The 26538-nt window shown below is 35.5% G+C and overlaps 1 protein-coding gene across 11 annotated transcripts in view; it reads left to right on the forward strand.

The window, feature by feature from the left end:
• Positions 1–26538, forward strand: part of ATRX (ATRX chromatin remodeler) — a 285555-nt gene that overhangs the window by 111583 nt on the left and 147434 nt on the right. For all 11 annotated transcript variants that reach the window (XM_055565688.1, XM_055565686.1, XM_055565681.1 and 8 more), the window contains 4 exons: positions 2737–2809; positions 14018–14148; positions 14845–15021; positions 24542–24635. In XM_055565688.1, coding sequence (XP_055421663.1) covers positions 2737–2809; positions 14018–14148; positions 14845–15021; positions 24542–24635 — 475 coding nt within the window. The remainder of the gene's footprint in view (positions 1–2736; positions 2810–14017; positions 14149–14844; positions 15022–24541; positions 24636–26538) is intronic.

Here is a 26538-nt window from a genome sequence, read left to right on the forward strand (position 1 = left end):
GAATAAAATTTGTTGTTCATATTTTCTTCACTCAGGGTATTTCTTGGACTGACTATACTTTTAGATGTAAAAAAAGGATAAATTTGTTAGGGAATGAACTCATCTAACAATTGGACATTGTCAACTATACTTAAATAAAAAAATAAAATAAATAAAAATTGGACTTTCTTGGTAGAAATACTTAGTCAGAAAAAAATATTCAGGGAATTGCAAATAAGCACTATGTTAAAAGCACTGATTTCCAGAATAAGTTTGGGTGTGAGTCAATGATAAGTGGCATTCCTTAAGAATTTGCTTGCCTGTATACAAAGCATGCTAAATTTATCTATTCTCCTAATACATCCAACTTAATTCAGGTGACAATTTTTATGAGCTCTTAAAAAGCCTACCCTGGTCCCATGAATTTAGAGGATTCCAATTTATTCAGCAATAGTTGGGAATCTATTACAGTGTACAACATTTTCTAGTTGGTCTCAGGAATGGCATGACTAACCATGATAAGGAACATCGTCCTAGGAGATTGCAGTCCAATGAGCAAGATAGACATAGATAAGTCATCATTTTTTAAAAAAAAAAAAAGAATACCAGGAGAAAGATGTAAAACTAAAACGAGTCTGTGTGATAAATAGTAGGTGAGCCAGTTATCCAAATATTGGAGGAAGACTTAAAAGAACAGGTAGTATTTGAACTCAGATTTGAAGAATGGGTCAAATTTTCAAAGATGTGGTAAGGAGGAATAGCAGTAATATCACTGCTGCTGCTGCTAAGTTGCTTGAGTCGTGTCCGACTTTGTGCGACCCCATAGATGGCAGCCCACCAGGCTCCCCTGTCCCTGGGATTCTCCAGGCAAGAATACTGGAGTGGGTTACCGTTTCCTTCTCCAATGCATGAAAGTGAAAAGTGAAAGGGAAGTCGCTCAGTTGTGTCTGACGCTCAGCGACCCCATGGACTGCAGCCTTCCAGGCTCCTCCATCCATGGGATTTTCCAGGCAAGAGTACTGGAGTGGGGTGCCATTGCCTTCTCTGAGTAATATCACTAGTAATATTTAATTTGAGGATCGATCTGTTCGAATGAAGTATTTATTGTGAGTTTGCTAAGGTTAATTGGGACATTTACTTTTGTCTTTCTACAGTTAGCATATTTCTATCCTGAACCTGTAGGTGTCTGTGAATTTTTTTCTTCAACATTTTCTCCCAGTATTTTTTTATGAAAAAATGTTATATATACGGAGGAATTTCTACTGTTAACATTGTACTATATTTGCTTTATGGCATACTTTACTTTATATATCCTATCTATCCATCAATGAACCTAACTTTTGCCCCCTCTTTTGTTTATTTTGAAATAATTACAAATTCACAGGAAGTTGAAAGAAAATATACAGGAGGTCTTGAATGTCTTTAATTAATTTCCCTCCAATGGTATCAGTCTTTCATAATTATAGTACAGTGTCATAACCAGGAAACTGATGATTTATTCAGATTTCATCAGTTTTACATGCACTCCTTCATTTGTGTGTATGGGTGGTTGTGTGTGTGTAAATATAGTTCTGTGCAAAATTTGTATCATGTGTAGCTTTGTATAGCTACCACAACAACCAATATATTGAACTGTTTCATTACCACAAGTTTCCCTTGTGCTACCTCTATGCTCACTTCCTTTCATATCCCTATTCTTAACCTGTGGCAACTGTTAATCTGATTTCCATCTCTGTATTTCTGTTATTTTGAGATGGAATCATGAAGTGTATATCTTTTGAAATTGTCTTTCTTCACTCAGTGTAATTAATGCCCTTGAAATCTTTGATGCATTTGAATAATTCTCCCTGATTACTTCAGCATATATAGTGTTAACTAGGGTACAATGTTTGTTTTTGAGGCAAAATTTACATACAATGAAATGTACAAATTTTCTTAATCTCTTTATGCTTCTGCTGCTGCCGCTAAGTCGATTCAGTTATGTCCGACTCTGTGTGACCCCATAGACGGCAGCCCACCAGGCTCCTCTGTCCCTGGGATTCTCCAGGCAAGAATACTGGAGTGGGTTGCCATTTTGTTCTCCAATGCATGCATGCATGCTAAGTCGCTTCAGTCATATCCGACTCTGTGCGACCCCATGGACAGCAGCCCACCAGGCTCCTCTGTCCACAAGATTCTTCAGGCAAGAATACTGGAGTGGGTTGCCATTTCCTTCTCCTAATCACTTTATAATTTTAATCAAAAGATAGAAATGTTACTTTTTGTAAGGAAATAAGTTTTACTGTACTTTCTCTGGGTGATTCTACTTATGAACACCATACAAATTCAAGTATATTTTACAGTTACTTGGTATCACCAAGTATTGGTAGCATTTAAAAAAAAAATTCTTCAGTGATACAGAAAAAGTTAGACATCTGCTAACTTTAAACGGGTCAATACAAAGTCTACTTCAGTGAGAAACTTATGCTAATATGATGGTGAATGATAAAATATTTGTTACTAGGAAGGATGAGTTTTAAAATTCTTGTGCTGTGGGAAGAAACTTTGAAATATATAAGATCCAACTATTTATTATTTTGCTGCTGACACTTCTTAAATTCCACATTGTGTTTTCCTTATAAATTATTTTTATTCATGTTTTGGATCCCAGAGTGTAGTTTAGGACTCACTAGTTCTTTTAAAGTTTTTGGCTTTCAGTTTTATTTTACATGGTTTTACTTATGTAGATAATTTTAAGTACACTTTTGTTCCCTCAAGGAGATGAAGCCTTATCTAAATCAGTGCCTGTCACAGTGGATGATGACGACGATGACAATGATCCTGAAAATAGGTATGATTCCATCTGTAAGGACTTCAAAAAGATTATAACACACTCTAGGCATGGGCACAAAGAGCAGCATCGGAATCGCAAGCAGGTTGTACAAACCAGGAGTGCCAGCTTTAGAAAGAGTCACTCACAGTCTTCCTCCAAGTTTCAAAGATAGGCCAAAAAATGGGTTAACTCTGAAACCTTAAGAGAAAATAAATATAAATATCAACACACCCAGCATAGGGTGTGTTATAAATACAGCACTGTCAATTGTTATGTTTCATGTAAACTGTGATAAGTTTTTGAGAATATTTTAATTTTGACCGATTATTTATTAGTGAAAGTTAATCATGTCTCAAAAATTGGTGACAACAGAAATCTCTATCCTCAATATTTGATTATTGTTTTAAATTGCCATCCAATGTGGTGGTCCTATTCATTAAAACCTATTCAAAGTGGAAAAAAGGAGACTGCTCAGATGATTAAGAAATTGCTTTAAAAATAAAAGTATCTATTTGCACAGTGTCTAGACTGATTTAGATTTTAACAGTTTTTCAAATAAAATAGAAGTAGACAGTTTGATAGTGTTAACATTAATAATACTTAAATAATAGGTTTAAATGTGAACATTGTAGTCTGTACAGATTGACTTAACTAAGGGATAGCTGGGAGAAGAAAAAAAAGATACACCCATATCTTAGCAATGAGGAATAAAGAAAGTGAAGATATTCAAAAATTTATGTTTTTTACATATCTTTTAAACCCTTCCTGAACTAGAAGATCCCCCACACTCATAATCTTCATGGAGACAATGTGGTGTAATGGATGGAATTTGGGGATAATGGCATAAGACTTCTAGTTCTAACTTTTCTGTGTGATCTTGGGAAAGTGATTTTTGCCACAATTTTCTGTTCTCTAAAATGAAACGATTGGATGAAATGTTCTCTGATTAATTCTGGCATCAAAAATCGATGATAGACTGAGATTTTACTACAGAGTACTATATTAATCATCCATTTATTCCTAATAGTAAGCTCTAATAACTAAGAAAACATGAAATTAAACATTAATTTTTGTGTCATAATTTTGTAAGGAATTAGCTGAGTTATTAAATGCTATGGGGCCAGCTGTCACTGTAGTTTTGTTATGTCTTGCTGATGCTGACAGGTTTTTCTGTTTCAAAGATCAACATTCTCCTAATTAATAGGATAGCATTTTTATTAAGGTGAATGAACAATAATTTTTATTCTGTAGTTTTGATTAGAGCTTCAGCTCAGTTGCTCAGTTGTGTCCGACTCTTTGTGACCCCATGAACTGCAGCACGCCAGGCCTCCCTGTCCATCACCAACTCCCGGAGTCCACCCAAACCCATGTCCATCGAGTCGGTGATGCCATCCAACCATCTCATTCTCTGTCGTCCCCTTCTCCTCCTGCCCTCAATCTTTCCCAGCATCAGGGTCTTTTCAAATGAGTCAGCTCTCCATATCAGGTGGCCAAAAGTATTGGAGTTTCAGCTTCAACATCTGTCCTTCCAATGAACACCCAGGACTGATCTCCTTTAGGATGGACTGGTTGGCTCTCCTTGCAGTCCAAGGGACTCTCAAAAGTCTTCTCCAACACCACAGTTCAAAAACACCAATTCTTCTGTGCTCAGCTTTCTTTACAGTCCAACTTTCACATCCATACATGACTACTGGAAAAACCATATCCTTGACTAGACGGCCCTTTGTTGACAAACTAATGTCTCTGCTTTTTAACATGCTGTCTAGGTTGGTCATAACTTTCCTTCCAAGGAGTAAGCGTCTTTTAATTTCATGGCTGCAATCACCATCTGCAGTGATTTTGGAGCCCAGAAAAATGAAGTCAGCCACTGTTTCCCCATCTATTTTCCATGAAGTGATGGGACCGGATGCCATGATCTTAGTTTTCTGAATGTTGAGCTTTAAGCCAACTTTTTCACTCTCCTCTTTCACTTTCATCAAGAGGCTCTTCAGTTCTTCTCCACTTTCTGCCATAAGGGTGGTGTCATCGGCATATCTGAGGTTATTGGTATTTCTCCTGGCAATCTTGATTCCAGCTTGTGCTTCTTCCAGCTCAGCATTTCTCATGATGTACTCTGCATATAAGTTAAATAAGCAGGGTAACAATATACAGCCTTTTCCTATTTGGAACCAGTCTGTTGTTCCATGTCCAGTTCTAAATGTTGCTTCCTGACCTGCATACAGGTTTCTCAAGAGGCAGGTCAAGTGGTCTGGTGTTCCCATTTCTTTCAGAATTTTCTACAGTTTATTGTAATCCACACAGTCAAAGGCTTTGGCATAGTCAATAAAGCAGAAATAGATGTTTTTCTGGAACTCTCTTACTTTTTCGTTGATCCAGCAGATGTTGGCAATTTAATCTCTTGTTCCTTTACCTTTTCTAAAACCAGCTTGAACATCTGGAAGTTCATAGTTCACGTATTGCCAAAGCCTAGCTTGGAGAATTTTGAGCATTACTTTGCTAGCGTGTGAGATGAGTGCAATTGTGCGGTAGTTTGAGCATTCTTTGGCATTGCCTTTCTTTGGGATTGGAATGAAAACTGACCTTTTCCAGTCCTGTGGCCACTGCTGAGTTTTCCAAGTTTGCTGACATATTGAGTGCAGCACTTTCACAGCATCATCTTTTAGGATTTGAAATAGCTCACCTGGAATTCCATCACCTCCACTAGCTTTGTTCTAGTGGAGCTTAGTCACAGATAAACTCAGGTGCTGTTGTCTACTTATTTTTTGATTTTTTGATTAAACATATATATCCAGTTTTTTTCAAATTTCATTAAATTTTATGTTACAGGCATTTAAATTTTATTTTAGCATGCTTTAATTCCTATTCATTTATTTATATTATTTTCTTGTAAATTATATGGCCTCAAATGTTGTTGAAAGGCTAATAATATTTAAAACATGATATATCCTAATTTACTTAATTTCATATTTAACCACCAAATAAATGTCATTAGGGTGCAATAATTTTTGTGTTAGAGCTTGTCAAAATATGATTTTTATCTTTTAAGTTACTTGATCATATCTCTCTGTAACTGGCAGGTATTTTATTGAAAGGCATCTTTAATTCCATCTTTTATTTGTGATTAAAAAAGTACAACCATGTTGAGTACTTTTGAGAAGAATTTTATTTTGAGCATGTTTCTCTTTATATCCAGTTTAATGTGCTTTTATAAAATATGCCATTAATAACTTGTTTCATATCCAGTATACCAAAGAGGTATCTAATACCCATGTGTTATCTAATAATGGGGATACAATACCTTTTTGAATTATTTTAGTATAGACAATGTACTTGAGCATATTTGAATATGCACTAAGCAAGTTTTATAACTTTGTTTTCAGATCATGATAAAGTCTCGGAGTTATTTTTTACCTTTTACATTTTTGAATAGGATATATTTTAGTAAACAGAATATTGTAATGATGTATAAATTTGTACACAATTGTGTATAAATTTCATATGCTTTGCCTTTTTAGCAGTATTGTAACACATTTTCACTGTTGATATTTATGGACAAGTAAATAGTGTATTAATGCAAATGGTTAATTATTTGGATGCAATAAATGTCTGTAAAACTTTTTTCTTGTTCAAGCTTTTAATTTTTATTATAATCGCTCTTTTCATGAGAGTTGAAACAATTTGTTAGAGCCAAGATATGCAAGCTAGTTTATAGTTAACAAAATTTTGGTATTTTTGAAATTGAGGAAGTGAATACTTTATAATTCTTAAAACATATGTTCTCATATATAACATATATACTTACCTATGTGTGTGAAAGTTTTATGACAGATTTCATTACAATTTATCTTTTTCATTTTAAAGTTATTGTAGGTTTTGAGGTAATTTAAAGAACTTAGTCATGTCCTGAATATTTTAGTAGGTGTGAATAAATAAGTTTGTTATTTTAGCATGCTATTATATAGTATCATTCGTATTCGAAAGTAAATGTATGCTATTGTGAGATAGAGTGGTCTAACTTGTAAAATAATTGCTATTTAATTACATTTAGTAAACAGTGATAAAAATTATAGGTTGAGCAACAGTTTAACTTTTATAATTTTTGTTTCAGCTTTTTAGAAAAAATATAAATAGACGAACTTTATATTTTGAATTTTGTATAACAGAATTTAATTCAGATTTTATAACAGACTTTATATACTTTTGGAAGGGAAAATGATATCAATTTGTCAGATTATTTAAATTATACATGTAATTTTAAAGTCATTTATTTGAATGTGCCATTATGTTAATGTTGCCTTTCACATATCTGTTATGTTTTAAATTGATTCTTTCATTAAAAGGATATTTAATGTTTATTTTCATACCTGCACTGTGAATTAGCCTCAGTCATAACATAGTAGTGTATTTAAGTTATATAGTGATGGTGTTGAGGATTATTAAATCAGGCTTTTCTTTAGAGGTTGCATGTTAAACTATCACTGAAGAATCCATCCCCCTCCAGAAGAATTATTTTCAGAATATTCTTTATTTGTTTTTTTTACAGGGTGTGGAAAATTATTTAAAACTGAGCTTTTAAAGGAAAAAAACTAGATTGTCAGAATTTTTCCTAAATCTGCAAATTTTTAAAATCCAAAATTAGCTTAAAATTGAGGCTTTTTATATGTATATCCTCTGCTAACTGCTAAGTCACTTCAGTCGTGTCCAACTCTGTGCAACCCCATAGACGGAAGCCCACCAGGCTCCCCGGTCCCTGGGATTCTCCAGGCAAGAACACTGGAGTGGGTTGCCATTTCCTTCTCCAATGCGTGAAAGTGAAAAGTGAAAGGGAAGTTGCTCAGTCGTGTCTGACTCTTAGCGACCCCATGGACTGCAGCCTACCAGGCTCCTCCGTCCATGGGATTTTCCAGGCAAGAGTACTGGAGTGGGGTGCCATTGCTGCCACACATATATATATTAATATTTACTTTATAGTAGAAAAATGCTTAGTTAGGTCAACTAATATTGCATAGTTTTTCTCATAATTTCTCTCAGTGGGGCTAATTTTTTTCATTGAAGCAAAATTTGATGTGGAGATTGCTTAAAGAAATTGCCCATTGTTAATAGAATTTCTGCTTCATTATTTTGCGACTACATTGTAGCCTTAGTTTTTCCAGTTGTTATACAATTTGGTACTACTTTGCTTTTCAGATTGGAAAACATACAAATGATTAGTTTTTTCCCCTACTAGCTTGGTGTATCCTGTTGATGCAGGCTCTGTGCTATTAATCAAGCATGTTTTGGGAAGTGATTAATGATTCCTGGATGTTTTTCATTCTAATAAAGATATCTGATGATTGTTTACTTGGCTTCAGCAAAGATTATTGGCTCTAATATATGTCAGGTCCCTTCGACATATGACTTTGGTTTCTTTTTTAAGCACATTTACAAATGTTCATCTTCTATATATGCCTTTAGCTGTTCTCTACAAATTTGCTAAACTGCAATAATTTTTTTCTGTGAATTTTTTTTCATAGTGCTCCTATTTGATTTGCAAAATTGCTTTAGTTTTCATTGAGCTTTAAAAACAAAGATAGGTTTTAAATGAGTATTTTACTTGTTTTATGTTTGAATAATGGTTTTAAATATCTGGCAATTTTAAGGCAATTTTTTTTTCAATTTGCTTTGTCTTTCCAATGCAGGTAAGTATTGTAAGTCAAGTATAATACAGGTGGTCTAGCCACTAGATATAATCTACCTGAGATATAAACATTATGTTCAGCCTTTTTTTCCTATTTTCTATTGTTTGGTGATATTGGGACTTTCAGAAAATGAGAAAAAGCTCCCATCCCCACTCCCCAAAAAAGAGAGAGTTTGGATTTTTTAGGGTAAGCAAAACAGGTTCATCTTTATGACTATATAGTCTTTGGATTTTGAAAATAAAATTAAGGCAAATTCTTTGATTTTACTTTTCAAGTATTGAATATAAAAAAATTGAACTAGTTCTTTAGTATGATCAAATTTCCTAAATTAATATCAATGTTAATAAATTTCTTATTAAAATTTTCTCTAAAATTGGCTTAGATTTTTACATAAAATCAGGAAATACACATTTTGTAATTTGAGCCCATGTATAAATTGTTAATAAGCTTTGAATTCTTAATTTCATACAGCTTTTATCTTTCTACTCCTAAGATTTTTTTAAAGTTATTTGATACTAATTTTAAGTAAACGGTGATGTTTTTCATTAATTACAAACATTATAGAACATGTGACTAAAATATTTCAAGGTGTTGTTTAGCTTTGTGGTTATTTAGTGACTTCATCATTATCTCACGAATAGCACTCTTTATAGGTATAGATGATTATGCCTTGGTTATATTTTTTTCATAGAAAGGGTCATATCAAGATACTGGATTGGTCAAAAAGTTCATTCAGGTTTAACCCAGTATCAATTTTGGAGCCTTCCCTGGTGGTCCAGTGATTAGGACTCTGTTTCTACTGCCGTGGGGTTGGATTTGATTCAAGCCTAGCCAAGTGACCAAAAAAAAAAAAAAAAAAAGCTAATTTTGAACCAGAGTTTAAAAAAATACTAATACAGAGTTTGAAGATGAGGAATTCCTTTGTAGTTCTATGAAATGTTTATCTTTTTTTCTCAACCTGAAGTATATAATATTTGTTAAAACAAAGCGTCCCTCCATACTAGAGGGATATGTGTTCCTCACCCTGTTCTCAAAAAAATTTTTGTTGTGAGAAATTTTATTTATTCAACATTTTTTGACTGTAGTTATTTGAATTGTTTTATAGATCAACCTTTTATATATGGTGTGTTGTTTTAGTATTGCATTTACTTAGACAGTTGTTTTTTATCTCTAAAACTATAATCTTATTCAGAATTCTCTGTTTTAACTATTCTTTTGTGATATTATGCACAGAATGCAAAAAAAATTAATTTGTCACCTTTGTGTATGGATCCACACTGTTTTGGCTTTCTAAAAATGTGGTTTCATTTAGTAATTTTCTTCAACCCTATTTTCAGAATCTCTTGAAAGATAAAGACAGTAGATTGTTGGGGATATCTGAAATGGTCTATCAGTATTTTAGAGATAGTGCATACTAGATGAAAGATGTTTACAACTCTTTTTTTAAATCTTTAAAAATGAAAGCTTTAATTCTTTCATTTCTAAATACATGATCTTAAAAATTAGTGAAAACTTAAAAATCAGTGAGATATCTTTAAGAATGTGACTTTAGTGTATTGCCCTAAGCATTCATTAATTAGCACAGTAGTAGTGAATAAGTAGAGAATATAGGACTAACATAGTAAAATTAGTAGCAGATTGGGATTTAGGAGCTTAGATTGTACTTCTGGCTTTGCCACTTATTAGCTTTGTTTCTTTGGCCAAGTCATTTCCCCTTTTTAAGCCTGTTTCCTCATCTATGAAATGACAAACTTGGACTCTGAGGTCCTTTCTTCAGCTCTAACATTTTGTGTTGCTTTTGTAATGGCTGTTTCTCTAAAATTCCCTGGTGCAAGAGATTCTCTTGATTATTCCTTTTTAAGAAACTGAGTGTTTTGAATTATCGATTTTTCTACCAGCCAAGAGGTGGTTTACTTTCTTTTCCTGTTTGAGTGCTTAAACAAGAGGCATTACTAATTTCCTTTCTAGGAAGGATCAGAATTACTAAAGGCTTTCTTGGCTCGCTTGCTCTCTGTGTGATTGCTCATTTGTCTTTGCATTGTTGGCCTCATTCCTTATTTTATTTTTGCTTTATTTTAGTAGCTGATGGTGCAAGGATAATAAGGCATTATCTTATCTTGGTATTCATTATGTGATTTAGAAGACTTAGCTTGTTTGAGTTTTGAGGTTCTATTATTTATTCTTTTATGCTACCACTTCTGATCATTGTTTGTGGGTTTTTACCCTCCTTTCCATATTGTTTTGCTTTCTTCCCATCTCCTTTCCTTCCCTTTCAGGAAAATGGAGAAATGGCTCCATTACTTCTGGCTCTGCCAGGTTTTCTGCCACAAGTGTGGCACAACTAGTGCCTCTGATGCTTCTGATAGAGTTGTGACTGCTTTGCATGCTATACCTGCACCAAGATGTTGTGTTGAGTATTGAGATTCTAGGGGCAGTACCTTGTTGCCTGGATGATTTTCTCAGAAACATCCTGGAAAACCTCAAGAAAGGAAACTTCAGAGCAAACAGAATCAACTGGGGATCATGACTATACATCCATCACATGCATTCCAGCATGGGTCTAGCTGAGGCCTCCAAAATGATGCTTTCCCAGCCTGAGCTGGTTCTCAAGTGATGATGTCCTTGAAGTTTCTGTGGCCCGTGACTCAAGAGTTAATGTAGTGGAGTTTCCCTTAAAGAATCTCACTGCAGGCTTTGTAGATGGGACACATCTCACCTCAACATGTTTGAATACTCAGGTTGAAGGTCAGCCTCAGCCCTTGGGTCTTTCAAATTAAGTTCTAACTTTGAGTTGTAGGTTATGTGATGGGCTAGTTGTATGATACATTAAGTCTTTGACCTATTGGACTTGAGCCATCAGCCATTATTTATGCAAAATTATTTTATTTTATTATTCTTTTTAGGGCTTATGTATATGGCTATTCATTAGGCTTTCCTTTGCTCAAAAGGCAAATCTAAAACATCTTAGTGAGGTAAAGCTTAGGGAATCTCCATTACTCTGTATAACTTTCAGTTTGGAGAAAAATGAGCATTCTCTATAATTTTTTTTGCATCTAAAGTGTCTGTAATTGTTCTGTATATTACGACTTTATTGAAGGTTGTTGATAAATCAAGTAATTCTTCAATGTGTAGATCTCATTTCATTTTCCATGATTTATTGTGTGATTTTTCAGTTGGTATAGAATCTTATTATCTTACGTATTTCATGTTAGTTTCTTCATGACAGCCTAGAATTTTAGTATTTGTAAGTTTACATGTTTTGACTTTTCAGTTAGTAGACTTATTAGGAATCTAGAGTTCGAAAGAAGAAATATGTGGTTTCCTAAAATTAACAACCAAGTCTTTATAGATTATATGGAGCTTATGACATTTTTTAAACTTGTAAATGCAAACTAAAATCAGGTGATTGAACTAACCTTTAAGTAACTAAATTAATAATTGTATTCTTGTTTGCTATTATTATACCACTCAAATGGTGATAAAAGATCTTGTAACTGCACTTAAACTGTGTTTTTCTATTTATAACCTAGTATCCAGTGCTTCATATTATGTGTACACACACATGAACATACACTTATTCATTCCAAATCTGTGTTTTTACTCAAATTGGCTTGAAAAAGTCTTCCCTTGTTCATGGGAAATGATGATGTGGTATGTATAAAAGATAATTTTAGAGAGTTTTTCCAGAAGGATGCTTTTAATTAAAGAGGCACTCTTTATTTTGAAACTGTCTCCTAATTTGTGGAGGGTATGTTTATACTTTATAAAATGATGAAATAAATGATACTTGGGTTTAATTTTTTTTCTTGGCAAAATGTAAGTTGTCCACATTTTAAAAACCTTTACTATGTACAGTCCAAACTATGTACAGTTAGGAAACCACTGATGTAGAAGTTTAAACTTAGTCTCTCTCAGTTGTGTCCAACTCTCTGTGACCCCATGGACTGTAGCCTGCCAGGCTCCTTGGTCCTAGGGATTTTCCAATCAAAAATACTGGAGTGGATTGCCATTCCCCTCTCCAGGGGATCTTCCCAACCCAGGGGTTGAACCCAGGTCTCTTGCATTGCAGGTGGATTCTTTGCCATCTGAGCCACCAATGCAACTCTAGTAGGATTTAAATTGGAATGATCTAATCCCCACTTAATTAAAATGCAAATCAAGTTAGAAATCCTCAGAAAAGCTAACTCATCTGTGGTTTCTTCTTGCAATTTGTGTAGCTCTCTCTGTTGTCTAAATGTTCCTTATCTATCTGTTTAGGAAGGAAGGACCAAAGGGCATATCAGCATTTATGAAAGTGATTAGCTGTTTTGTTTGCTTTAGTCTGCCTAGGTGCTTTTGCTATATATCTTTGAATATAAATTGCAATGAGCAATCTATCTTTCAAATAAAATTAAGAAAACATTAACATACATTAACACCTCCTACCATTGAATGAATTCTTGATTTAATGTGAGTTCATGTTAATAAATAAAAATAATTTCAAATTTAAAAATAACAAAAGTCTCTTAATTCTAGCTCCAAGATTTTGACTGAGCTAGAGTCATTCATGATTACAGAGTAGATATTTATCCATATAGAAGCTAGTTCAGGGAAAACCAAGAATCATGCCAACTTTTGAGCCTTTTTATAAGGTTTCCCTTTGTTATTCTGATTTATGAATTTATATCTAAAGGTGCAAATTACCTCATCTTACACAAAAATTGTTTTTATCTTACACTTTTTGATATCTTCCTTTAGTGCAAACATGAAAATTTATTAGGAATATATTTTATTTTAACATAAGATGGTATTAAATATTTTCTCATGCTTTGAGCAGTTTATTTTTTTGTTGGCAAACTGATCTTTGAGGAGCATATGGAAAAATTTTGGTATGCTTTAGGCTAATGCATTATCTTACTTTTTTGGAAAGTAAAAACTTTTTGATAGTAATTTGTGTTCTTTAACTATGTACATAGTAAATAGCACTCTTGCCCCTTTTCTGCCTTAGTTTGAATATTATTAGGGATTTTTTATTGCTTTAGTATTTTAATATATGTTGTATACTTTCAAGAGCCAAAAATGTTATTCACTAGTTTGAGGCACTGTTTCACAATAGTGGTTTATTAGACACTGATTTTCTAAGAATATGTTTTACTGTTGAATAAATCCTTTCATGTGGAGTTTTGTGTTGAAACGCCATTTGTTTGAATGAATTGATTTACTATTGTGGGCCTGTCTGATACTGTAGTTGTCGGATGGTGGCAGCAGAGCAAGTAGAGGATTGGAAGGATATCCAGCATGAAGTTGCAACTGGTGAAAATAGTAGAAACATCCCTGAGATTTTTAAGTATATTGTGAAATTGAATAGCACTGGGAGAAAATCAGTGCTAAGAGCATTTTCAAAAGTTTTGGTTAGTACTTTAAATTAAAATAGACTTTGATAGACTTATTTATAATAAAAATCTACTGAAAAAATTATTTTTATTTTGATATATATAATTCCATTTGTTTTTAATTTGTAATACTTCACCACCAAATATATAGTATTTATTGTCTTTTTATTCTCGAGAATTGCCAAGAAGATGCTTTTAGAAGAAATTAAAGCCAATCTTTCCTCCGATGAGGATGGATCTTCAGATGAGTCAGAAGAAGGGAAGAAAAGAACTGGAAAACACAATGAAGAAAACCCTGGAGATGAGGGTGAGTTCCCCAGAGAGAAGTATGAAGTGAAATGAAGTGAAGTGAAGTGAAATGGTAGTTGCAGTCGTGTCCAACTCTGTGACCCCGTGGACTGTAGCATGCCAGGGTCCTCTGTCCATGGGATTCTCCAGGCAAGAATACTGGAGTGGGTTGCCATTTCCTTCTCCAGGGTCTTCCCAACCCAGTGATTGAACCCAGGTCTCCCACACTGCAGTCAGATTCTTTAGTATTTGAGCCACCAGGGAAGCCAGAGAGAAGTATAGGATGTCATAATTTTGTTGTTTGACCAGTTCAGTCTTTGAAGACTGTCTGACCATGAAATCTCTTAATAATATATGTTTGAAGTTTATTAAAACGTTTAAAACGTTGCTACCATTAATCCTTTTGAATATCTGGTAATAATTGTGCAAATTTTGTCAGTCACTGCCAATAAATATATGGGTTGTAAAGCAAAATATTTTTTACCTTTTAAAAATCTATAAATGTATATTGGTGATATTTCATTGCTACTTAATGATAGTAATAGATCAAGTGTGATGTATGAGATTGCTTGGTATCAACAATTTAACAAGGTAAGTATGCAGCTCTGATCAGTTCCATAAATCATGATAATTATCTACAAACAGAATATGTAGGTGTACAACATTTTAAAGGAAAAAAGGCTGAAGGTTTTAATGATTTGTTTTCTCTATTTAGAAATAAAAAATCAAGCCATTTCTGAATCAGATTCAGATTCTGAAGAATCTAAGAAGCCAAGATACAGACATAGGCTTTTGAGACACAAGCTGACTCTGAGTGATGGAGAATCTGGAGAAGAAAAAAAGATGAAGCCTAAAGAGCACAAAGAAGCCAAAAGCAGAAATAGAAGGAAGGGTAAGATATTTTCATTTTGATAGTGAACAACATACTGGTTCATACTGGTAAAGAACATACTGCTCCAACAATTGACCACCTATATTAGGTGAGTGTCTGCACACTGACAACAGCTATGCTGAGAGTGAAATAAAGAATTTAGAGTGGGAAGGTAACCCAGAAACTTGAGAGATGACAAAGAATATTTTTGACCTTTAGCAGTCATATACATCTAGATTAAAAAGATAAATATGACAATAAATAAAATATGCATTAAGGTCATGTGGAAGATACAAGACTGTCTGTAACTATAGGAAGAAGTAATGCTTTCCTGAGGAAAGATAGAAGATATAGTTAATTTGGATAGATTTATGCAAGCTTATGTGTAAAACTTACATGTAGCCAGATTAATTTTTTATTACATTAAATTGTGTCTTTCTGCACTGAGTTAGTTACATGTTTCCAACATCATGGTAAACATTGAGGATATAAAATGAATAAAGAAATCACTGTTTTATATGATAGTTTTCAACCTGGCTACACATGCAGAACACTTGGGGGATTTAAAAATATACCTTCCTATGTCAGGGCTCCACCTCTAGCCAATTGAAGCATAATTGATGGTGGTGGGAACCTAGGTATCCATACGTATTAAAAGTATCTCTCAAATGATTTGGATATGTAGCCAGTTTTGGCAGTCACAGGTTTAATAAGAATTACTGACATTAGTATTATAAGAACTTGTAGTACCATGAAGGTTGTCTTGTGTAACAAATTGTAAGTTAAGATGTGGCATAAAGAGGATTTCTTTAGCTTCTTAGGGGTTGGGGTTATCAACAGAGAAGACTTGACAAAGATGGAGAGTTTCATCCAGCAGATAAAGTTCTAAATGGGGAGAAGGTAGATTTGTTGTTAAAATTTATAATATAAGCTGGGAAAAAGTTTTAAAAACCTCTGCAATTGTTTAGCACATGGTGGACGGGATGCAATTCATGTGGTATGGCTGGAGTATAGAAGGGAGTAAGGAAAGAAACAGCAGGAAATTAGGCTGGACCAATAAGACAGAGATCAGATACTGTAGATCCTTATAATCCTGTTCCTCAAATTGGAGTACTTGACAGTGGACTCATGGGTACATGAGGCTGTAGAGTGAATATGGTACATCTTTTTGGTGTGTTCATTTTACTTGAGAGTTGGTGGAGAGCATTCTCATATTAAATAATATATATTGAGCAATTAAATGTGAACTTTTCCTGAGGATTTTGGCTAACAAGAAGTTCAAAGAAAGTTTATTCTTCTTTGGGACAGATTTTGAAGACTTTATTACCCAATTCCTGTCAGGAAGATTAACACCACTACGAATAAGAAAGCATTTTTGGAAATATCTGAGAAGTACATTGGCTTTGTAGAATGGAGAGCCTTTGAAAAGTTAAAAAAAAAATTTAATTTTAAAAATTATTTTTATATCATAGCTGTATTGAGACATAATTTTAAAATCATACAGTTTACCTGCTTACAGTGTACAGTTTGTTTTTAGTATATTCACAGAGAGGTGCCACTATTTAAAAAGCTGTTTAAGGTATATATATATACAGAAAAGCATATATTTCATAAGTGGACAGCGTTTAGAGAAATTATTTATTTATTTGGTTGCCCTGGGTCTTAGTTGTGGCAAGCAGAGTTTTTTTCTGGTTGCAGCATTTGAACTCTTAGTTGCGGCATGTGGGATCTAGTTCCCTGATCAGGGATAGAACCCAGGCCCCCTGCATTGGGAACATGGAGTCTTAGCCACTGGACCATCAGGGAAGTCTCTGTAAGTGGAAATCTAGATGAACATGTTCACCTAGATAAAGGCACAAGACATTCATTAGCAGCATTCAAGATTCATAACTTCAGTACAGCCACTCATTGTTCCATTGAAAGGTTTCAACTAAGGATGTAATATGGTCAGATTAGTTGCCTGTTATTCTGTGAGACTGAGGGCTTTGATCCAATAACCAGGAGAAATATCAATAACCACAGATACGCAGATGATACCACCCTTATGGCAGAAAGTGAAGAGGGGGTAAAGAGCCTCTTGATGAAAGAGGAGAGTGAAAAAGCTGGTTTAAAACTCAACATTAAAAAAACTAAGATCATGGCATCCAGTTCCATTACTTCATGGCAAATAGATGGGGAAATGATGGAAACCATGACAGAGTTTATTTTCTTGGGCTCCAAAATCACTGCAGATGGTGACTGCAGCCATGAAATTAAATGACGCTTGCTCCTTGAAAGAAAAACTATGACCAACCTAGACAGCATATTAAAAAGCAGAGACATTACTTTCCTGACAAAGGTCCATCTAGTCAAAGCTGTGGTTTTTCCAGTACATGTATGCATGTGAGAGTTGGACCATAAAGAAAGCTGAGCAGTGGAGAATTGTTGCTTTTGAATTGTTTTGTTGGAGAAGACTTTTGAGAGTCCCTTGGACTACAAGGGGATCCAACCAGTCCATCTTAAAGGAAATCAGTCCTGAATATTCATTGGAAGAACTGATGCTGAAGCTGAACCTCTAATACTTTGGCCACCTGATGTGAAGAGCTGACTCATTTGAAAAGACCCTGATGCTGGGAAAGATTGAGGGCAGGAGGAGAAGGGGACAATAGAGGATGACATGGTTGGATGGCATCACCGACTCAATGGACATGAGTTTGAGGAAGCTCTGGGAGTTGGTGATGGACAGGGAAGCCTGGCGTGCTGCAGTATATGGCAAAGAGACGGACACGACTGAGCGGCTGAACTGAACTGAAGGCTTTGAATCTATTTGGAGGATATTGCCATAGTTGATGTCAAGTTCAGTTGTCCTTGTATATGTATAATAATGAGATTACCCAGCAGAGCTGTAATGTTGTACAAATAGAAGGCTAGGGAAAGAATCTTGCAATCCTGAGCATTTAAAGGGCTATGGAACAACAGCTATCCATTAAAGAAGAGGAGGAAGGTACCCATTTCCCACACATGCATATACTTAATATGCCTTGGACATTTTCATGTAAACAAAAAAATAATAGTACCTCATTTTGTGAATGCATTTTTCATAAATTTCTTTGCAACATGAGTACAAGCTGGTCTTTCAGATTCTATAAAGGAACTGAGTGATTTAACATATTAGAAAACAGCATGATTTCCTGTGCATCTTCAAAAGGAGAAATACTAATTTTGCCTCTGAGGCTTATTAGCTCAGGAATATAGATTCGTTTACTGGGTCAAATAGGACTTCCCAGGTGGCTCAGTGGTAAAGAACCCATCTGCCAAGCAGGAGACATGAGTTTGATCCCTGGGTCGGGAAGATTCCCTGGAGAAGGAAATGGCAACCCACTCTAGTATTCTTGCCTGGGAAGTCCCATGGACAAGAGAGACTGGTGGGTTACAGTCCGTGGCTTCACAGAGAGTCAGACACGACTTAACAACTAAATAGTAGCGTCGGCAGCAACTGTGGGCCAAATACATTTGAAATGTTTTATTGAAATCCAAGTTTTCTGTGACCTGTGTTTCCACTGTCCTTTTCTGTGGCTAACTTATAATCCAACTATTTTTTTTTTGTCTGTTTGTGTAGAAGGAAGTAAACTAAAATTCTATCTTATTTATGTTTCTAATAAAGATTAATGTAATAGTGATTGATACTACATTCGGAATTGCACCATTTTCCAAGTTTTGCAAACTCTTGTGTCTCTATATTGTCTGGAAACTTATGATGGGCAATAGGGAAAAATCAGAAGCTAATAGCTTAATTATTAAGTGTAACGTGAACATTTTCACCTAAATTTGAAAAAATATGTAAAAATTATTTTCGTGGTAATTTCAAGAATGCAGTGATTGCCTTTATAATAGATTATATTAGGTTCATGTTATTTTTCTCATGTATTATCAGTCAGTCAGTTCACTCACTCAGTCATGTCTGACTCTTTGCGACCCCATGAACTGCAGCATGCCAGGCCTCCCTGTCCATACCAACTCCTGGAGTTACCTCAAACTCATGTCCATCGAGTTGGTGATGCCATCTCATCCTCTGTCATCCCCTTCTCCTCCTGCCCCCAATCCCTCCCAGCATTAGAGTCTTTTCCAGTGAGTCAACTCTTCGCATGAGGTGGCCAAAGTATTGGAGTTTCAGCTTTAGCATCCTTCCTTCCAAAGAACACCCAGGACTGATCCCCTTTAGAATGGACTGGTTGGATCTCCTTGTAGTCCAAGGGACTCTCAAGAGTCTTCTCCAACACCACAGTTCAAAAGCATCAATTCTTCAGCGCTCAGCTTTCTTCACAGTCCAACTCTCACATCCATACATGACCACTGGAAAAACCATAGCCTTGACTAGACAGACCTGTGTTGGCAAAGTATTGTCTCTGCTTTTGAATATGCTATCTAGGTTGGTCATAACTTTCCTTCCAAGGAGTAAGCGTCTTTTAATTTCATGGCTGCAGTCACCATCTGCAGTGATTTTGGAGCCCCCCAAAATAAAGTCTGACAGTGTTTCCACTGTTTCCCCATCTATTTCCCATGAAGTGACAGGACGAGATGCCATGATCTTAGTTTTCTGAATATTGAGCTTTCAGCCAACTTTTTTCACTCTCCTCTTTCACTTTCATCAAGAGGCTTTTTAGTTCCTCTTCACTTTCTGCCATAAGGGTGGTGTCATCTGCATATCTGAGGTTATTGATATTTCTCCTGGCAATCTTGATTCCAGCTTGTGCTTCTTTCAGCCCAGCATTTCTCATGATGTACTCTGCATATAAGTTAAATAAGCCTGATGACAATATACAGCCTTGACGTACTCCTTTTTACTATTTGGAACCAGTCTGTTGTTCCATGTCCAGTTCTAACTGTTGCTTCTTGACCTGCATACAGGTTTCTCAAGGGGCAGGTCAGGTGGTCTGGTATTCCCATCTCTTGAAGAATTTTCCACAGTTCATTGTGGTCCACACAGTCAAAGGCTTTGGCATAGTCAATAAAGCAGAAATAGATGTTTTTCTGGAACTCTCTTGCTTTTTCGATGATCCAGCAGATGTTGGCAATTTGATCTCTGGTTCCTCTGCCTTTTCTAAAACCAGCTTGAACATCTGGAATTTCACGGTTCACGTATTGCTGAAGCCTGGCTTGGAGAATTTTGAGCATTACTTTACCAGCATGTGAGATGAGTGCAATTGTGTGGTAGTTTGAGCATTCTTTGGCATTGCCTTTCTTTGGGATTGGAATGAAAACTGACCTGTTCCAGTCCTGTCGCCACTGCTGAGTTTTCCAAATTTATTGGCATATTGAGTGCAGCACTTTCACAGCATCATCTTCCAGGATTTGAAATAGCTCAGCTGCAATTCCATCACGTCCACTACCTTTGTTCATAGTGGTGTTTCCTAAGGCCCACTTGACTTCCCATTCCAGGATGTCTGGCTCTAGGTCACACCATCTAGATCACACCATCATGATTATCTGGGTCATGAAGATCATTTTTGTACAGTTCTTCTGTGTATCTTGCCACCTCTTCTTAATATCTTCTGCCTTTGTGAGGTGCATACCATTTCTGTCCTTTATCGAGCCCATCTTTGCATGAAATGTTCCCTTGGTATATCCAATTTTCTTGAAGAGATCTCTAGTCTTTCCCATTCTGTTGTTTTCTTCTATTTCTTTGCATTGATTGCTGAGGAAGGCTTTCTTATCTCTCCTTGCTATTCTTTGGAACTCTGCATTCAGATACTTATATCTTTCCTTTTCTCCTTTGCTTTTCGCTTCTCTTCACAGCTATTTGTAAGGCCTCCCCAGACAGCCATTTTGCTTTTTTCACATTTCTTTTCCATGGGGATGGTCTTGATCCCTGTCTCCTATACAATGTCATGAACCTCCGTCCATAGTTCATCAGGCACTCTATCTATCAGATCTAGTTCCTTAAATCTATTTCTCACTTCTACTGTATAATCATAAGGAATTTGATTTAGGTTATGCCTGAATGGTCTAGTGGTTTTCCCTACTTTCTTCAGTTTAAGTCTAAATTTGGCAATAAGGAGTTCATGATCTGAGCCACAGTCAGCTCCCGGTCTTGTTTTTGCTGACTGTATACAGCTTGTCCATCTTTGGCTGCAAAGAATATAATCAGTCTGGTTTTGGTATTGACCATCTGTTGATATACCTGTGTAGAGTCATCTCTTGTGTTGTTGGAAGAGGGTGTTTGCTATGGCCAGTGTGTTCTCTTGGCAAAACTCTATTAGTCTTTGCTTCATTCCGTATTCCGAGGCCAAATTTGCCTGTTACTCCAGGTGTTTCTTGACTTCCTACTTTTGCATTCTAGTCTCCTATAATGAAAAGGACATATTTTTTTGGTGTTGGTTCTAAGAGGTCTTGTAGGTCTTCATAGAACCGTTCAACTTCAGCTTCTTCAGCATTACTGGTTGGGGCATATTCTTGGATTACTATGATATTGAATGGTTTGCCTTGGAAACGAACAGAGATCATTCTGTCATTTTTGAGATTGCATCCAAGTACTGCATTTCAGACTCTTTTGTTGACCATGATGGCTACTCCATTTCTTCTAAGGGATTCCTGCCCACAGTAGTGGGTATAATGGTCATCTGAGTTAAATTCACCCATTGCAGTCCATTTTAGTTCACTGATTCCTAGAATGTTGATGTTCACTCTTGCCATCTCCTGTTTGACAACTTGCAATTTGCCCTGATGCATGGACCTAACATTCCACGTTCCTATGCAATATTACTCTTTACAGCGTCAGACCTTGCTTATGTATTATAATGATATTTAATTATGTAGGATTGTGCCCTTATACTCAAGGGTGAAGTGTCATGATATCAGCACTTAATTTCAAATGGTTCAGGGCAAAAAAGGATGTGCATATATTTAGACAGAAATAAAGCAAATGTGGTAAAGCAAATCTACTTTAAGTGGATTTAAGAGAAGGGATATAGGTGTTCATTTGGCGATTCTTTCCAATTTTTGGTAGGTGTGAACATTTTTAAAATAACATATTTGATGAAAAATTAATACTAGGCTTAAAGTTGTATTTAACCACAGAATTTGTGTGTGCATGTGGACATCTTGATCTCCCAAATTCCCAGTTGCTTAGCAGTTCTTTTTTTTTTAATAATATTTTTATTTATCTGGTTGCAGTAGGTCTTACTTATGGCACCCAGGATCTTCGATCTTCCTTGTAGCATGTGAAATCTTTAGTTGCGGCGTGTGAACTCTTAGTTGTGGTATGTGGTATCTATTTCCCTGACCAGAGTTGAATCTGGGCCCCCTGCATTGGGAGTGTGGTATCTTAGCCACTGGACAACCAGAGAACTCCTTTATTATTTTTGTTTGTTTGTTTTTTTACTGTGGCAAAATACACATAACATAATTTTTAACCATTTTTAACTGTTTGAAGCAATTCCGTGGCATTAATGTATTTGCATTATTGGGCAACTATAAACACTGTCTGTCTCCAGAATTCTTTGATTATCCCAAACTGAAACTAAACAGTAACTCTTCACTCTCCTCTTCTTCCATAACTAGTCTTTATATTAATTATGCTTGTCTATGTTTTTAAAGATAGACCAGAACTTTGATTTTGATGTCAGATCATAATAGATATTCTAAAAATATTTTATTTTGAACTAATACCCTTTACCTAGCTTTCCTAATTTAACATCTTATACTTATTGTAGCACAGTAATCAAAACCAGGAAATTAACATTGATACGATACTATTAATTCAGCCAGTGTTTGACAAACTACACCTGAAAGCTAAATCTGACCCTCATGTTTTTATAAATGGTTTTATTGGTGCAGTGTCATACTTACTCAATTATTGCTTTCATGTGTTTACAGTGAGAAAGTTGAGTAGTGGCTGCAACATTGACCTTATAGCCTATAAAGTTGAAAATACCATCAGATCTCTGACCTCTGATGTAAACTGTAGATTTTATTTGGTTATCATTATTTTTCCCACTTGTGTTCTTTTTCCACTTTGGAATCCAGTCTAGGATCCTACATTGAATTCAGTTGTCTCCTTAATCTACTCCAGTCTGTGACAGTTTCTTTATCTTTTCTTTCATGACCTTGACACTTTTGAAGAGCATTGATCAGTTATTTTCTAGACTGTCGATCTGTATGTATTTGCTTAGTGTTTATTATGGTTAGATTTAGGTTATTAGACATTGTGACAAGAGTACTGCAAGTTATATTGAATCCTTCTTGATGTGTTGTACTGAGTGTGTATGATAACAGTATGTTTCTTATTGGTATTGTTAACCGGATTAAGTTACTGAAGATGGTATCTGCTGACTTTTTCTGCTGTTAAAAAAACCCTATTTTTTGTTCGGATTTAATAAATATCTTATAGAGAGCTACTTTGAGACAATGCAGATATTCCATTTCTCATACTTCTTTCTACCCACTAATTTTAGCATCCAACTGCCTAAGCAGTTTTTATTGTGTTGTATGTTTAAGTGGTGATTTACAATTTCTTTCATTACTTCTACGAAGAGTTGTTTCCCCCTATTTATCTATTTATCACATTACTTATATTAATATGGACATATAGATGTTTTATTTTATTTTATGAGTTACAATCCAGGTTTTCATTTTATTGCTCAGATTGTTCCAGCTTTGGTTGCTGGGAGCTTCTTCAAGTTGCATCATGTATCCTTTGAATATATCCCCATCAGTTTTTGAGAAATGCTTTACTTTCTGGTACCACAAGATAGTCCCGGGTTATCTTGTATTTCCCCTGCCTGCCTTCCTCTGACCAGAAAATACAGGTATTCTTCTGGGGTTTTAGGTGCCTGTGTCTTACTGGCAATTTTGGTACAGAAAAATAAAATTTTGGAGAGAAAAAATAAAATTAGGTATTCATCTTATTTTCTTGTGATAGGCAGGACTCAGCTCCTTTTTCCCAATTCTGTGGCTAGAAATGAGGTTCTCCCAGAGTTTTGCAGTCAGCACCCTTTGCATAATTTGCAATTCAGCCCACCTTCCTGTCAAAACCAGGAAAGGAGTGGGGAAAAAAAAAAAAAAAAAACACATGACTTTCATCCTCCCACACAATTTTATGAGGATCATTATTTAAGTTTTGATTTCAGTCCCCAATCTGCCTACTCTTATTCCCTTTGCAGAGTCCTTAGGTTGTTTGTGTATTCTGTCCATAGTTTTCAGTTGTTACAAGTGGCAAAGAGACTGTAATCACCCTTAGTTCACCTTGGCCAGCCTACTTAGCTTGCTTAAAATAACCAGAATCCTTGTATTGACTGATAATTTTTCATTTTGTCCGTTTACATACAGTTAATATACTTATATTTTAATGTAGAATCATAGTTTTATGACCATACTTGGTTTTCACTTGGATTTTTATAAATACCAATTGAGTCATTAACTGGTCTAATCTGTATGATGTCATATGTACTAGAGATATTATTCTCATAATACTCTTAAGTGTTAATGTTATGTTATTTACAAATTAAGCAAATTGAATTCCTATTAGAAAGCACTTAATAACCTTTAATATTTTTTATTCAAGTGAGTAGTGAAGATTCTGAAGATTCTGATTTTCAGGAATCTGGAGTTAGTGAAGAAGTTAGTGAATCTGAAGATGAACAACGGCCCAGAACAAGGTAAATATATTATTTTTTCAAAAATTTTAGAAATTAATAACCATGCTTCAAATTATTTGTAGAAAGTTTGCTGTTACTAATAGTGAAAATCACTCAGTCGTGTCAGACTCTTTGCGACCCCATGAACTGTAGCCCACCATGTTCCTCTGTCCATGAGATTCTCCAGGCAAGAGTACTGGAGTGGGTTGCCATTCCGTTCTCCAGGGGATCTTCCTCACCCAGGAACTGAACCTGGGTCTCCTGCATTGCAGGTAGATCCTTTACCGTCTGAGCCACCAGGGCATAGTAGTTAAGTAAAATATTTAACATTTTGATTTGAAACTGTTAAAATAATTAATTTAAAAATAGTATATAAACATTATATATAGTTGAATTGTACGTTCTGAAGTAGGTGGACATTCAGTGTGCAAAAACACCTTTTTTTTAAAAAAAATTATTATATATTTGGCTGTATCAGGTCTTAGTTGCCGAATGCAGGATCTTCATTGCAGCATGCGAGATATTTCCTTGCAGTGTGCACAGGCGTCTCTCTAGTTATAACGCATGGGCTGTAGCATGCACGGGCTCAATAGTTGCCCTATGGCATGTGGGATCTTAGTTTCCTGATCAGGTATTGAACCCATGTTTCCTCCACTGCCTGCCATTGGAAGGCAGATTGTTAATCACTGGACCACCAGGGAACTGTAATTTTTCATTGCTGTGGTAGAAAGTTGTAGTGTAGTAGTTATGAGGTTCTGTAGACCAACTGCCTCAATCTAACTCCTAGTTTTACTATACTTCCTATTTGTATGAATACTCTGTGGTTCAGTTTCGTCAACTGTAAATGAGGAAATTAACATTATTATTTCCCTTATTGATTATTGTGGGCATTAAATGAGATTAAAGGACTTATAAAATAATGCCTATTTTGCAGATAGTAAGTGCTCCATAAATGCTATTATTCTTTCATAACACTACTAAATACAACTTAGCCATGGAACAAAAACAACTCTACTAGTATTCTATTAATTAAGATGTGTTTGTTTTTTCAATACGCATGGATAACTAATCTAGATTACTAGCTGATTAAAATTTTGCTTCCTTCTTAGCATAGTATTTAATAATACTGACCATTCTAAGAAGATTTTTATTTCCTCTGGAATAATATGATACGTCCATCAATTTGTGTTTGTGTGAGTGTGTATATGTATATCTATATGGGTGTTTGCATGTGTAAACTGTAATAACTTTGAGATTGTTTTAGCTTAATAATTACCATGTTGTACCTGGAGTATAGCAGCATATTGTACTTTCAGTTCAGTCAGTCGCTCAGTCATGTCAGAATCTTTGCGACCCTATGCACCGCAGCATGCCAGGCCTCACTGTCCATCACCAGCTGCCGGAGTCCACCCAAACCCATGTCCATTGACCAAGTGATGCCATGCAACCGTCTCATCCTCTGTTGTCCCCTTCTCCTCCTGCCCTCAATCTTTCCCAGCATCAGGGTCTTTTCAAATGAGTCAGCTCTTTGAATCTGGTGGCCAGAGTATTGGAGTTTCAGCTTCAGCATCAGTCTTTCCAATGAATACCCAGGACTGATCTCCATTATGATAGACTGGTTGGATCTCCTTGCAGTCCAAGGACTCTCAAGAGTCTTCTCCAATACCACAGTTGAAAAGCATCAATTCTTTGGTGCTCAGCTTTCTTCACAGTCCAACTTGCACATCCATACATGACCACTGGAAAAACCATAGCATTGACAATGGTTGACGGACATTTGTTGGCAAAGTAATATTTCTGCTTTTGAATATGCTATCTAGGTTGGTCATAACTTTCCTTCCAAGGAGTAAGTGTCTTTTAATTTCATGGCTACAATCACCATCTGCAGTGATTTTGGAGCATAGAAAAAAAAGTCAGCCACTGT

Source organism: Bubalus kerabau, chromosome X (genome assembly GCF_029407905.1).
Source record: "Bubalus kerabau isolate K-KA32 ecotype Philippines breed swamp buffalo chromosome X, PCC_UOA_SB_1v2, whole genome shotgun sequence".
NCBI lineage: Eukaryota > Metazoa > Chordata > Mammalia > Artiodactyla > Bovidae > Bubalus > Bubalus kerabau.